The 14,810-nt window shown below is 45.7% G+C and overlaps 1 protein-coding gene across 1 annotated transcript in view; it reads left to right on the forward strand.

Moving 5' to 3' along the window:
• Positions 1–6,326, forward strand: part of CYFIP2 (cytoplasmic FMR1 interacting protein 2) — a 51,421-nt gene extending 45,095 nt beyond the window's left edge. The window contains exons 28-31 of the mRNA XM_062002519.1: positions 489–583; positions 4,464–4,702; positions 5,211–5,358; positions 5,908–6,326. Coding sequence (XP_061858503.1) covers positions 489–583; positions 4,464–4,702; positions 5,211–5,358; positions 5,908–6,075 — 650 coding nt within the window. The 3' untranslated portion in view covers positions 6,076–6,326. The remainder of the gene's footprint in view (positions 1–488; positions 584–4,463; positions 4,703–5,210; positions 5,359–5,907) is intronic.
• The last annotated feature ends 8,484 nt before the right edge of the window (positions 6,327–14,810 follow it).

Consider the following 14,810-nt stretch of genomic DNA (forward strand, 5'->3'; position numbering starts at 1 on the left):
GGACAGACTCAGAGGTCTCTGCCCAGAAGCTGTTTCTCTCCCCTTTCTGTTGAGGATTAGTTCTGGCCCTGCTTCCCCTTCGAGACAGATAAGTGGATATAGCTAAAAGTCAGGTGGAAACAAATGCCAAGGGTGCATTTTCTGTAGCCTAGTTACAGACTGGAACCTTAGTCAGTTTGGGGGTTCTTTTACAGTTTTAAAGCCATTTCACAGCCTCTTTGGAGAATGACAGCATGAAATGTCCATCTCAACAGGAGCGATCAGTAGCAGGGACATGCTTTTGGATATGTGCGATTAAGCTGCCGCTGAGACTGCAATTGCACATCCCTCTCTCTCTGCATCACTGGTTCCCTCATTTGCTGTTGGTTTGGCTCACTGATCCAAAGTCTCGCTGGATGGTTGCTGGGGGGCAGCTCTGAGCAAAGTCGGCGGAAATTGCGGGTCTCCACTTCCTCCTCTCATTTCACTGTTTGCTGCTCGCTTGACAGAAGGAGAACGCTTGGAGGTACGCATGAAGCGTCTCGAAGCCAAGTATGCCCCACTCCACCTGGTTCCCTTAATAGAGAGGCTGGGCACTCCGCAGGTAAGGATTTCATTGAAAGGGATGGCTGTTGAGAATTCTTAGCAGTCCCCAGTGGCCTACCTGGCCTTGGGAAAGGGATCCTTTATCTTTTTTTTGGTGTATTTTTTTTCTTTTTCAAAACATCAGTCAGACAAGAACATCAGGCTCCCTGCCCTGGAGATTTGTGACTGGGTCCAGAGATGGTGTGCTTGCTGCCTCCAGTCTAGAGAGCTGACAAACTGTAAAGGCAAACGTGCTACAAGCCGGCTCTCAGTAAGAACGACTCTGAAAAAGCCTTCTCCATTTTAAGAAGATGGAGATTTTCTGGGGCGGTTTCAGGGGAAACTTTGCAGGGCTGACCCTGATTTAATCAATTGCCATCACTTTTGGGGGTCCCATTTTAGGGCTGCATTTCTTGGTCCATTTTTAAGCTCATCCCCGTGAAGGAATACATCTGAGAATGGTTTCCTAGCACATGCTTAGAGCTTCAGCACATGCTTAAAATGATGGCTCCATTTAAGTGTTTTCTTGAGGTGGGTCTCTGCTTGGGAAAGACCTCTTGTGCAAAATTTGACTACTGTTACAAATACCTCTGTAGATGGATCAATGTAATGGGCAAAATTTGAGCTCCATTGGTACCAACAGCCAACTTCCACTACCTGCTTAGTGGGGCTGATGGGATAAAAACCATTCAAAGTACTAAATGAATCAATGCCCTTTTCCTGCAATGTACTGCTGAGGGAATGGAACAAGCACTCAGTTGTATGAGGTGATGGAGAGGCAGAAAGTTGTTGATTTTTTTTCCTTGTTTTTCTGATGGATCAAAGGTGTTTTGAACTTTGCTTCATTGGAAATGATATGAAACAAAGAAATGGGCTGGATAACTGAGGGCTTTGTCTTACTTTGTAGACACTTCTCTCGCTTCCCATTGACTTCCTTTCAAAGGAGACACTCGAGAAAAAGAATTCACCTCTGTGTTTCTGTGTCTTTGTGTTGGTGTTTCTATCTCTTCTTCTTTCCATGCAAAATCATCATTGAAATCTGCTATTAGAGTCCACTCGTTGCTTATCCCTGCCATAGTTATGATAATGATGAGAACACAAGATACTTCATGTCCTGCTAAAAATTCTTTTTTCTGTAACCTGTTCCCATATTCATCACCCAGGTACAGTTGAGTACCAGATCTTGTTTGAGCTCCAGTGCAAATGAACACAAAGAGTCACTGCCTATAGGTGCCTCCATAGCTTCTAAGCTTGCTCCTTATGCAGTTTTGGACATGCATTTTGGAAATGCAGTTTTGGACACAGGCCAATGCACAAATGCCTTTTAGAAACTGTCCAGAATCTGAGCAGTTGGCTGCCAGGTGCCTCTCCCAAAACGTGGCCCTACGCATTTCATGTAATTACGTGCTGTGAAGGGGCTGAGTCGGAGGCTGCTGTAGTTAGTGGGGATCCATCAGTCTTTGCAGGCTTTGGTTCTTGCAAGCTTACCAGTTAACAATCTGTAAGAGGTATGGCACAGCTGGACTTGTGCAATGACAGGAACAGTGGCAATAACTGTCATAAATAATTGTTTTGCATTGGGAATCTAGAAGCAGCTGTTTGATAGGTAATTAGTGAAGAACCAAGGGAGGAGGGTCAAACTGGTTCATTAAAGAAATCCTTTCCTTTGTAATGCTGATCATAGGGTTGTTTAGTAAAGGATTTTTGAAAGTGCTTGGTCAGTCTGATCTTTTCACTGTAAGTAATGGGAGTCTTTCCTTTTGAAGGCAGCATAGTTGAGCCAGCACAGTGACATCCTTTGACAATTTATCTCGAGAACATCTGTCCTCTCCTGATCTTAGAAATCAGTGGGACCCCAGACTGTGAGGCAGATCTGGCCACAAGACTTCACCATGTTAGATATCTAGCCAACGGTAGCAGTCCTGTGTCAAAGACTGGTCTTTTGGTGATGTATTTCAGAACCCAATTGTGTCTGTGAATGTGCATGACTGAGTGGCATGACATCCTTTGAAAGCCAGATACATCCCTTTCTAGATTAAGATCTCTTCAGAAACAATATACTGAGATCACTGGACTACTTTATTCTCAAAAGCACCTGTTCTGTCACCACATCTTAGCAAATAGTAATGCTAACACCTTATTTCTACTTGAAGTGGCTTTACTTCTACTGTGTCCCCATTTTGCCATCATAGACTAATGTGTGCAGGTAAATGAGCTTGGAGCAGGTGAGGAGAGAGAAAATCCACAGCCTTTAGTTGTAAAAATAAGCTGGATAAAATAAATGTTCACTTGCTAAGCAAACATACGGCAGTGCATGCCATGAAACCAGTGGTAGCATTCCTGAGTTTAGCAGATCTGGGGATCCCAGACTCCGTCTGGCCTCTGCACAGCAATACAGCTTTCCCTTGATATTTGCTATTAGTTGAACATTAATTGATCCAACATTCCCAGAATGTCCTTGGATTTGTGGCGCAAGCAGGAATTGTAGCGTTTCTCATTTCCATAGCCGCCAAACTGAAAATGCTTTAGGTTACTGCCTAAACAGAGAGTCAGGAAAGTGGATATGCAAGCACATTCGTGTTTTTTAGAGTGGAATAAAGACAACCTAAGTAAACTGAGCATAATTCGTGTTCTTCATGTCTGGCCAGGACACATGTGCCTGCCCCTTGTACCTGAAACGTCGAGCCCCCATCATGATTCTGATCAGGGTGACATTTTTATGTGGACATTACAGGGACAGCTGGAAATGGAGCAAATGCTTAAAAACCACTTAAAGCTCCAGGATAGGCAGGGAGTCGGTAAATGTCACACTGGCTCTGCATGCCTCTGCCAAAGGGGTGAGATGGGTAAGAGGCCCTGCCTGCAGGGCCAGGGCATCACGGCAGCCCCTCATCTGCTGGGGCAACAGGGCAGAGCCAGAGCCTCCCGCAGCCACAGGCACAACTCTAACAGCACTCAGCTCCCATTTGCTCTGTTATTTTTGGCAGTGCTGCAAAGAGAAGTAAAAAATGCCACTGGAATTGGCAAGAAGTGGGGCAGCTCAGAGGAGAGCAGGGCAGTGGGTAAACTCCAGGCTCACACCCTAGGCCCTCTCAGCGGGGTCAGTGCTCCCATGCTGGGGAGAGGCCCTGCTTGCTTATTTAAAATCCTCTTTTTTTTTCTCTTTTTCTCTGGGTGAGCAATGGGGCTGAAATAAAGTCAATTCTCTTTTCATTTTCCTCTAGTGTAAAAGGCAAATGACCTCCATGCAATGGAGCCATTCCAGATTTGTGTACGTAAATCTGAGTGAGGATGTCAGAGATGTCCTCCACACATGTAAAGCTTCCACATCTGGAAAAAAGTATTATTTGACTTTCTCATAAACCACAGGTTTTCCAGTATTAAGGTTCTGGTGGCTTCTTAATGTTCCTCAGAGCTTTTTAACCTTAACTACGAAAGTAATCAAGAAAGCCATAGGCTATCTACATTTTAAAGAGGTGATGGAAATGTCCTGGGAAGCAAAATATCCCTGTTCTCTCCTGTTTTATTTGCATTATCTACAGAAATCATGGAACTAAACCCAGCAATGCTGAGCAGCACTAATAGAGCAGTGTGCTAGCAGATTAAGGATCAGTGTTTCTGATCACAGCTTTGCCTTCAACTTCTGTTTTCTGACATACGTAGTTCCTTCAGAGGATACTTAGGTTGGTGAAATACAATTGAGCACAAGGTTAAGTCTTCTTCCATTTGAGGGATGAGTATTCTCTGGTGGAGAGTGCCATGGAAGCAGCCATCAGAGGTAAGGTTGGACCTTGCATGGGATGTTTGAAAGAGCCAGGGAGACTGGGAAGCATTGAGTCCAGCGCGAGGGTCCGTCTGTATTACATTGTCACTCTCGTTTCTTTGGTTGTCCTCCTCAGCAAATAGCCATCGCCCGGGAGGGTGACTTGCTGACCAAGGAGCGGTTGTGCTGCGGGCTGTCCATGTTTGAGGTGATCCTGACACGGATTAGGAGCTACCTGCAGGACCCCATCTGGCGCGGGCCTCCCCCGACCAACGGAGTCATGCACGTGGACGAGTGCGTGGAGTTCCACCGCCTGTGGAGTGCCATGCAGTTTGTGTACTGCATCCCCGTGGGCACCAACGAGTTCACTGCAGAGTGAGTGTCCATCTGCCAGCTCTGCTGGCGGTGCTGCCCCTGAGCTGGAAGGGTCGGCGAGGCCTTGGCCTGCCGTCAGCCACAGCAGCAGCCAAGGCCGCGGTAGAGGGGGAGCTTGGGTTCTTGATGAAAGGACTTGCATGGGCATAGAGAGAGATGCCCAGAGAGCTTTGTGTCTGAACAGCTGGGGAAAACAGCAGTGTAAAAGGACGTGCCCAAAGTGACATGCAGAAGAAAGGGGGTGGATGGTCCACCAACCCAAGTCAGATGATAGGTCCTCATCTGTCTTATCCCGAGATGTATCCTGCACAGCCTAACCCTGGTGTCATTCTGCATATCTACTTCTGAGTTCATTTTCTCTGGCTGTGTACCCATTTTCTAGGAGTAGAACTGAATCTGATTTCCCTAGGAGTTCACCAAGGAAAGTTCCTGGTGCCATGGTAGGACTTCTCTTACCTAACTCTCTCTTGTCATCTCTCCCCATCCCATCATCCTGTCCTCCTTCCAGGCAGTGCTTTGGAGATGGTCTGAACTGGGCAGGTTGCTCTATCATTGTTCTCCTTGGACAGCAACGGCGCTTCGACCTCTTTGACTTCTGCTACCATCTGTTGAAGGTGCAGAGGCAGGATGGGAAGGATGAAATCATAAAAAATGTGGTAAGTTGAAGGGTGAGGTCACAAAGGACTGAACCAGCACACTTCTCTCTCTGTTTTCTATCTTGCTTTGTCCAAACTCATAAATTACAGCTGTGCCTGGTGGACACACACTTGCTGTGAGATTTCCATCTGCAGTCTCAGCAGAGAAGACAAGGTTTTAATTGGCTTGACAATCGAACTTTTTTTCTCCGAAAGCTTTTCCCTTCGTCCTGGGGTTGGGAAACTGGAGCTGTGAAGCTGGTGTTTCCAGCAACCATCCTGTGATCTCGGTGGCTTTGTCAATAAGCAACTGGGAGCCTAGACTTTAGAATGGCTAACTTATTGGCCACTCACTGACCTTGTTAATGCTCTGTCTTGACTCATCAAACCTTATAATGAAGTGAGTCACCAGTCCCTGGGAGGTGTTAAGCAGAACCATGACACGTGTTATAGTTGCTTTGCTTTGGCAGAGGTTTCTAGCAGCAGGGCAGAGGTACTGGTACATTCTAGCTGGTCAGATGACAAAAGACTCTCTTCATGTGCTGTTTTTCTCCTTCACTGTCCCTCCAGCCCTTGAAGAAGATGGCTGACAGGATCAGGAAGTATCAGATCCTGAACAACGAGATTTTCGCCATCCTGAACAAGTACATGAAGTCGGTGGAAACAGACAGTTCCACGGTGGAGCACGTGCGCTGCTTCCAGCCCCCAATCCACCAGTCACTGGCCACCACCTGCTAGTGTGGGCACTGACCCTGCACGGCTTGAGAAAAGAGAAGGGACTGAACCCAGAACAGCTGGGAGGAGCAAACACGACGGCGTTGAGAGCTGGCAGCAAAGTAAGACTGGGTATGCCTACTACACAAGAGGACACATCTTCCCGTGGGGCCCTGTTTGAGTGCATGTTCCGTACCATCCCTGTGATTGGTTTTACTTGTAGCTTTCAGACTTGGGGGTGGGTGGGGGTGGGCGAGCGAAATGTGCTTTTCTTCCATGAAGTGCTCCGGTTTTTTCCCCTGTGGTTCATCCAGTCTAAGCCATCACTCTGAAGCCGCATCGCAGCCCCAAACGTGGGGGCCCTGGTGGAAGAGCTGCGTGTTTCCGCAGCGCCGGGCAAATCAACACCCCCAACGACACGTGCCACCAGCCATGGAGCAGGAGGGTCTGAAGACAAGCCCTTCTGGGAGGGGAGGAAGGGATGAAGGCAGGATGTCACCTGCAGCAGCACCCTGCGGATCACGTGCTGGGTGCAGAGGAGCCGTGCCAGAGCTGCGTGCCCCAGGCTGGGGCTAGCTTCATGCTCTCTGCCGTGTCACCGGCCTTTCAAGCACATGGGTTTCAGAATAGCAATGTTTCAGTCGCCAAATAACTCCTCAGCACTTCAGAGAGCTTGGGGAAGAGAAAATGCCCTGGCTTTTTCCCTGCTATGGGATGTAACTTATTTTAATGCAAAGGGTGCTCTCCCGAAGATACATCTTCCATGGACTAAACAAGACGGCTTACAGACTACAGAAGAGGCTGCATTCACATGAATGTGCTCTTGAATATATTCATTTGTGTGGAAATCATCACTGGTCCTGACAGGAGACAGGTGCACTTACCTCGAACCTACGTGATCGCTGATCTCTGGCCAAGGATGAGAGCTGGGGTGTGTCATTGTTGTGTAATTGTTCTGGGAAGCTGTTTTCCCTCGTTTTAAACAAATTCCTAGTGGCACAGTGACCTTTTCTCGGTGAGTGGTGACTATCAGCAGGACTTAGGAAACTTCTCAGTAATGATGTGGTTGTTTAGAAGGGTTGAAATATTGGATAAGCATTTAAAAATAGCCAGAATTTTCCAGGTTTAAAGGTATTCAGAGGGAACACTGGAATCTGTTTCCTTTTTCCACTCAGCTTATCTAAGATCCCTGAGTACCGAGAACAAATTCAGCAGAAACTTCAAGGAAGTTTTCGTAACTCATGCTCTTCCCTGCTTCCCCTCAGTAGTGTCATTGAAGAGATACAAAAGCTTGTGCTTGAAGTTAAAGGAGATCAAACCATATACCCCAAGAAAAAAATCACGATAGCTTCAGCACTGGCAATATCTTAATTTCCCAGCTTTAGCCAGGTCACAGCAGGTAGTTGCTGTTACACTACACAGATGTGATAGTGTAAATTCCTTTCATGCACTTCATCATGCCTTGTAAACTGCGTGCTAGTACAGATGTTAAAAAGGCAGAGCCTGGGCATTCATTCTCTCAGAAACAGCATATTAATTAGTAGAAATGTCCCAGCTGGAGTATTTTGTCTTAGGAAACAACAGCCAGCAAACTAGTGTTAGCAAGAAGAGAACTTGCTAGGTGGGATGAATTTGCTCTCCCAGACACTCACCCCCTGCTCCTTTGATAATCCATAATACCCCACACGAGAAAAGTGATGGACATTTTCACACCTTGAGTTCTCGTTAATTACCAAGACAGACAGTCAGACTGCAGGGAGGAAATTGTGCAGATAGTAATCTGAAAGTAAAATGAACTCTTGGGAAGTCTGGCTGAACTCTTTGAGCAGCAAGGAAGGACCCAGCCCAGGAAGGTGAGTTGTTTCCTCTCTGTCCTGAGGAAGAGCAGCAGAAGAGCGTCTGGGACTCGATGACACTGCAGGGCTCTCATTCTCTATTTAACTCTTCCACTGAGGACTGTCAGTTCAGGTTTTCCATCTCATTCCAGCACATCTACACTGCTGGATTGAGGGTATCTACAGATATATATTTTTAAAAGGAAGAGGAGAATCAAGCACTTTATTTTTTGTGGAAAACAAGATACAAGGAAGATAGATCCAACCGAGATCCTATTTTTCCTGACCTAAATAGTAAGTGCTTGTTATTTTGGTATGAAAGTGTTGCTGAAAAGGTGGCACAAGTCCTTGTCTGGCTCTCAGAGCCATCTCTGGGCACAGCACAAATTAAATGTCCTACTGTGTGTGTCATGTTATAGGATGCTGGAGTCTTCTCAGAAATCAGCATGAAGAAGTTACTGCAAAGGGGTGAACTGTACCACAGGGCCCAGTCTCAGCTACCTAGACAAAACAGGATACAGTAAGGTGAATTTAAATTCCTCTTTTCATCTGTTTAGGTCTGGAGTGAGTCATGAGACATTTTACCTAAAGGTATCCCTTTGCATTAATTTGCTGTCGTTTTGCCATAATCTGTGAAACCCCACAAAACACAGTTGCAAGTACTTGAAAGAACAGGTAGGTGAAATCTATTTGTTGCCCTCAGATTTGCTAACAGAAACATGGAATAAAATCCCTCCAGATTCCAAGGGATTTAATGTCTTGAGCAAAATGTCCGTAGTGCATGAACAAAAGGTGAAGTGGTTTTTGCATGTAGAGTGTATGCAGATGTTTTGCCTCGTTGCTCAAGTAGTGCGAGATATCAGCTAGGAATAATCTTGTGGTCTTGATTTCTGAGACTTGATGTTATTGTCCTTCTGTTATCTAAAGGATGCAAAGTCTTTAGCTTCAGTTCTCTAACCTTTGTTGACTGTTATGAGAGAGAGGCCCAGGCACAGATCTTTTCAAGAACTCCATGAAAAAGTGATTTTTTTTGTCCTCCTATCCTTTTAATTGCCCTTAATTAATGGAAATAGGAAGCAAATCTGTAACAGTAGGTCTAAATAATAACACATTGCCATGAGGTCAGACATATTCTCCACACTTGAAGACTTTCTGCCAAGTTTGGGTGTCTTCCTTGCAGATATTCTCTAATCCTATAGTTTTCAGCCATTTACAATCTGCAGGCCCCTATGTTTATTCTCCCCCTGTATGGATACAGTGCACTGACATTTTCCTGCTTACTCCAAAGCAGTCAGCAAGCTCCCTGGGATCTACTAGTTACCACTTGGAATGTCTACTTCAGTGACAAGTTGTTGGCTCAACACAGGGTTTACAGGGGGGCGTGTGTCATGAGGAAAGCCATACAAGGTTGTTTTAACGTTACTTCTGGCTTTGGCGTTACAAAATGTTGACTATTGGCAGTGTACATGCCTTTCTGGGATGATGCTACACTTTACTTTCAATGGTACAACAGAAAGGGGAAGCAAAGTAGTTCAGGCTCAGCACTTCACTGGTTTTCCTTTTAAACTCTGCCTAGCACTTACTAGCATTGAACAAGGTGAGTCTTTCTCTCCTGCGTTACTCCTGGCCGGTCGGTTCACGTGTGTTTGAGAACAAAAGAAAAAAAGAAAGTGTAAAAAAAAAACCAAACCCAAGAAAATATTCTCAAAAACTCTTGTCAAATGTACCATATTTGTATGAAAAGCTGCTTGAGTTATTTTGTACAATGGATTTTATTTATGGTGAGGTATATTTACGCTCGTGACCTGATAACGCTGTCAGACTTTTTGATCCATATTTGCTATGCAGCTGAAGATAATATTTTGGTTTTGTATTATTACTTTTTTGCTGTTGTTCTAAAATTTAGCTGACAGAAGCTTCCATCTCCATTAGAAACGCTTCTGTAAGAGTAAAGCATCTGGTACATGGTGATATGTCCCATAACACAGCAACCAACAGTGTGTACAACAAATGTCGGATGACTTTTGTGATGAAGAGAAATAAACATTGGGCTCATTCATGAGATGAGCAGGCTTTACCTTGTGGTGTCATCATTGCTGAGAGAGCCTCTGGTTGCATCTGGCACAAAGAAAAAGCTAGTAATGGCAGCATTTTCTTGATAAAAGGGTCAAACTTCTGTCAAAACCAAAGACAAGACAGTTGAAGCTTTGTGGCCCACACAAGAACAAATCTTCCTATCAAACAGTTAATTATTTTTGAGAACAACAACTTTCCACCACATTTTTTTTGTTTGAAAACTTGTTTTAGTCTAAGAATGCTGAGGGAGGGAAAATGATATCATTATTTTTCACAGAATTTGACAGGCTCAAAACAAAGCTAAACCAAGGAGCTAATGGCCTCTCATTACCAGAGCCTTGTCAACTGAACAGGGGCTGTTTTGTTCCAGGAGACTCTCCTTGCTTTTGGGTGGGTTTTTTTTCCCCAAATTTCCTTTTGAAACTGTTCTTAGGTTTTTGTTCAAAGCATCCAAGGAGCAGCTCGAGGAAAAGGCCTTCTGGGAGCTGAGGAATTAGGGTGAAACAACTGATGTAGATCTGTGGGAGTGGAAGCACCTATGCTTCATCAGCTCGACATGAAATACTGTGGCTGATGTTCCCTTTTCATAGCTTCTTCCCAGGGTTTCCTCAGGGCAACAGCTTCCTAGCTTGAGAGGAATGAAAATGTGGTGATTCTTCCCATAAAATGGGAAGTGAATTTCACACAGTGACCAGGCAGCTCTGTTGATCTTTCTGGTGTGCTTTAAGTCATGGATGCATGATGTGCCTGCAGCTTTGTGGGTGACACGCTGCTGTGAAGGACTGTTTGCCAGATGGTTCAAAGTTGCACAATGTTTACTGATTTCAACATGGTTCTGCAATGGGGAATGGCAGGGAGAAGAGCAGAACTTTCTTCCTGACCCAGACACTGATACTAGGCAGCTGGTTTGGTTTTCATCCTTTATCAGGATCTCTTTTTCTCATGGACACCCCAGTACTAACACCAACCCTAAGAAGGGCCAGGAGCCCACAGGCTGCACAGACTCACCTGGAGCCAGAAGCAATACTTGCTCTGAGTAGCAGGGTCCAAACCTGAATTTTGGACAATCAACAGGCCCACATCTTTCTTCTTCCTAAAGTTTCTAAATATGTTTACATCTCCAGATTAAAGGCACTTCACCAATACAAGGAGTTGTTCATTAATAATTGTTTTATTCTTTCAAAAGCATAACAAAATTACCCTTTCTGTGACCCCTTCTGCAAGCCTGGAGTGCCTTTCATATCTAGTTTTGCATGATTTAGAGTTCTGATGCACAAACCTGGCAGATAAGCAGTCTGCAAACAAACAATCTGCTGACTACATGCTACTTCACCTCGTGGCACCCACCGGTGTTCTGCTGCCTTAAGGCCTCCATTACCCCCTGAGCACCTATCCATCAGCAGCCCACCACTTCTGCCAACGTTCATGGTTTGTCAGGCCACAGGGACCTGGACCACTGAACTCATCTGGATAAAAAATATAACCACCCTGAGAGAAACGAGCCGGGGTGTGTTTTATGGGCTAATGACCCCGGATCACTCAGCAGCTCCACAGCACAGACCCACAGGAATGTGCACTGGCACAAGGAGGGTAGCACAGCAAGGCTGGGAATTCACTATGGGTGTGATGGGGTTGGATGGTGACGTTTGAACTCTTGTAGCATCAAATTACAGTCTCAGCCACTGCAGACACAGTTACCTTGAGACAGGCTGAATAAAAAGCTATCTGCTCAACAAAGTCCAGTCTTCCAAGCTTTGAGCACCCTTTCATGTAGTGCTGCAACTCCCTTAACCCCAACACAATCAAGTCATTGTCAGAAGGAAAGACTTACCCTCTCTTTGAAGCAGCAAACAGCTCCTTGGAGCCCTCAAACCATACAAAGCCACAGCAGAACATTTGCAACCCTGTTCTGAAAGTTCCCACAGGAACCATGCCTAGCAGACATCCAAGGGCAGGTTTCCACCACTTGTTAGCAGGATACTTTCACCATTATTTGTAACAACCAACAACCAATACCTACTGTTTTTCCATGGTTTTTTACCCCCCAACCAGAGGAGAAGAGCAGGGAAGTGCAGGTGAACAGAAAGCTTTGTGATGTTGCTGGAGTGGTTATTTGCATGTAAAGCTGTCGTGTTCTACCCCCTGGATTCCAGTCAAGTTTTTCCAGCCTGGAAACCAGTATTTCAGGAGGAACTGCATGGTTAGAAGATATGCTGCTAAGGAAGACTCCCTGATTTCTGATGACTTATTTTTAAGGAAACATGATGAGTAACAACCAGCGAGGTCATCACTTGGAGTTGAATTCTCTTAACTACAGCTTTACCATTAAAATGAGGATATGAAGCAATAAAAGAGGCATCAGCTGCATCCCTGCTTTATTGTTATCAGTCTCAACTTGCCCTTGACTGAGCGTAGTAGGCAATTCCATGCCTACCTGGCTTTTAACTCCTACATTGCCATACTTGGCCTTGCTAAATCCATCAAGTGCAACTTCTGTGACTTCATGATTTTATATAGCACAATCCCTGTACCAGAGAGAAAGAAATACGTGACACACTCATGTCCTGTGGTTGATTGCAATTACAAGATCTGACTGAAGTTTCTCCTATGGTGGTGACAACTAGGCATGCTCCCTCCCCTGTGTCTGACAGAGTCAGCTCACACTGATGTTCTGTTCTTTTGGGACTCCTCTCTTCCCAGAATTGAGAATAGCTCTCTTGGAGATCTCACTCCTTGTTGAAGCAGATAGAAGTGCCCCATGGGGTCTAATGTCTTTGGGGATGAAGCATAACCTGTAGAAACACAGGTGGTCACATTAGCCTTTTCCTTTTGGAAATTAAGCTGACAGGATGGTAAAGCTGTGTCCCAGAGTGTCTTTTGCTTTTGACTGCACCACCTCTCTGCTGTGGCAGTAACTTACAAGGTTGCACCATGATCAAAAGGATTATTTTAGCCCCTGATCCCTCCCTAACACCTTTTTGTGCACAGCAGGCAACTGCACTCTGCACAGACGTCAGCCACACTCACCGACAAAAGCGTGGAAATTACGTTGGTTGCAGTTTAACTGCCAATAACCACCATTAGGACTCACCAGCTGTGAGTGAGACCTCAAGGTGTTGGAGAATGTCCAGAGCAAAGGAGAGAGCTTCACAGTGCCCCTGAGCAGCAGAACCAGCAGGCAGAGCAGCCTACGAGGGGACAGAGGACACAAATTGCCCCACCAGCCGCAGGCAGCCAGCACTGCCAACACTCATCCCACTCTGCCATCACCTCGGCTTCTGCAGTCAGTCTCATTCACATGTTGCATAAATAGCTCTTAAACAGCATCAGCAAGTAAATTTACTAAATAAAGGCCAAATCCTGCCATCATTGTCTTGCCTGGGGTGCCTTTTGCCTGCATAATATATAACAGCAGCAGAAGCTGCTCCCAGATCACTGATAAATCAGCACACGTTTATTTTCCTACATCAAAACCTGTTGCCACACGATTTAGACAGATTGTCGACTGCTCCTGTGATAAAGAGGAGGACGTGGCACTTGGCTGGCACAATCTCTCCCAGCCAGTGACCTGCAGGTCTGTGACTGATGTACAGACCTGATTAAAGTCAAATAACTCACAAAACACTTGAACGTTACATTTGCTGAAGAATAGAGCTGTACAGAGGCAGGATCAGGGGCTGAGTGAAGGAGCCACGCAGGGCTCGCAATGCTGCAGCTTGATGGTCTAAGGGCAGTTTCTGCAGCAGCAGGTAAGATATTTTAGGAGGAAAAAAAACCCCAAACATCCAAATTTTCAGACGTGTTCAGATCCTGCAGATCTCACATCTTTCTGTTGTTACGTGGCAGATGCTGTTTCTACCTGTAAATGCAGGCTTGCTGAAGGAAAGCTGTTGGGTTTAATATTGGGTTTACCTATCTCTGCTGATCTACAGCGAGATCTGGCTAATGGCTCCTGCTGCAATGAAAGGGCTGTTGTACAGGCAGTAGGTTTCTGTGTACACACGGCCACCATGCACAAATACAGGAAGGGAGGATGTGGGCAGAAGAGGGTGGGAGTGAAGGCAAAACACACTGGTGTGCAAAAGGCTCTGAAACGTTCAGACACCAGCAAGCGAGGCTTCAGCTGCAATGGGATGGGGAATTGATGGGGGAGCCACAGCCCTCAATCTACAGAGTATGGGCTGAACCACACAGCCATGATGAGGGAGACCTGACAGCTAAAGGGTGTAAAATGCACTTAAGGGATGGAAGAGCCTACAGACTGGAGCTGACTTTCTCAGGGCTGGGATTCAGTACAGGAGGAGCAAAATCTTAAATCACAGATGTTGCTGCTGGTGGTTTTGCACAACACTTATGGCACAAGTCCGCCCTTGTCATTACAAACTCATCTCTTCTTGGTATTTCTTTTCCAAGTCCACTTTTTCCTGGAGCCCTGCACTTCCCACTACAACTTACAAGTGAGGAAGCTCCATTAGGGAAATCTGGCCTGCCTGTCAGCAGAGATGTCCTTCCCCGGTGAGTGCACAATGCAGAGAACCCTGCACCCACCGCAAGACTTCTGTTATGAGATATCCATCTTCCTCAGACCTCTACACGTTTCTCACCCCCCAGTCACATCCCTGGGTTCTACAACCTGCTGCACACAGCCTTAGTGCTAAGTGGAGGATAACAACCACCGACCCTTGAAGCAATAGGACACTTTATGAAATGCTTCCTTCTGCATTAACTGCAGTTAGGGTCTCTTTTAGTACGAAGAGTTATCTAAGAGTACAGGAATTGCTTTCTGACGTTTACTGTTAAGCTGTTTGCTGTTCCACCGCACCTTGCACGCGTGTGCAGCCCCGGCGT

The sequence above is a fragment of the Colius striatus genome, chromosome 9 (assembly GCF_028858725.1).
Source record: "Colius striatus isolate bColStr4 chromosome 9, bColStr4.1.hap1, whole genome shotgun sequence".
Lineage (NCBI taxonomy): Eukaryota > Metazoa > Chordata > Aves > Coliiformes > Coliidae > Colius > Colius striatus.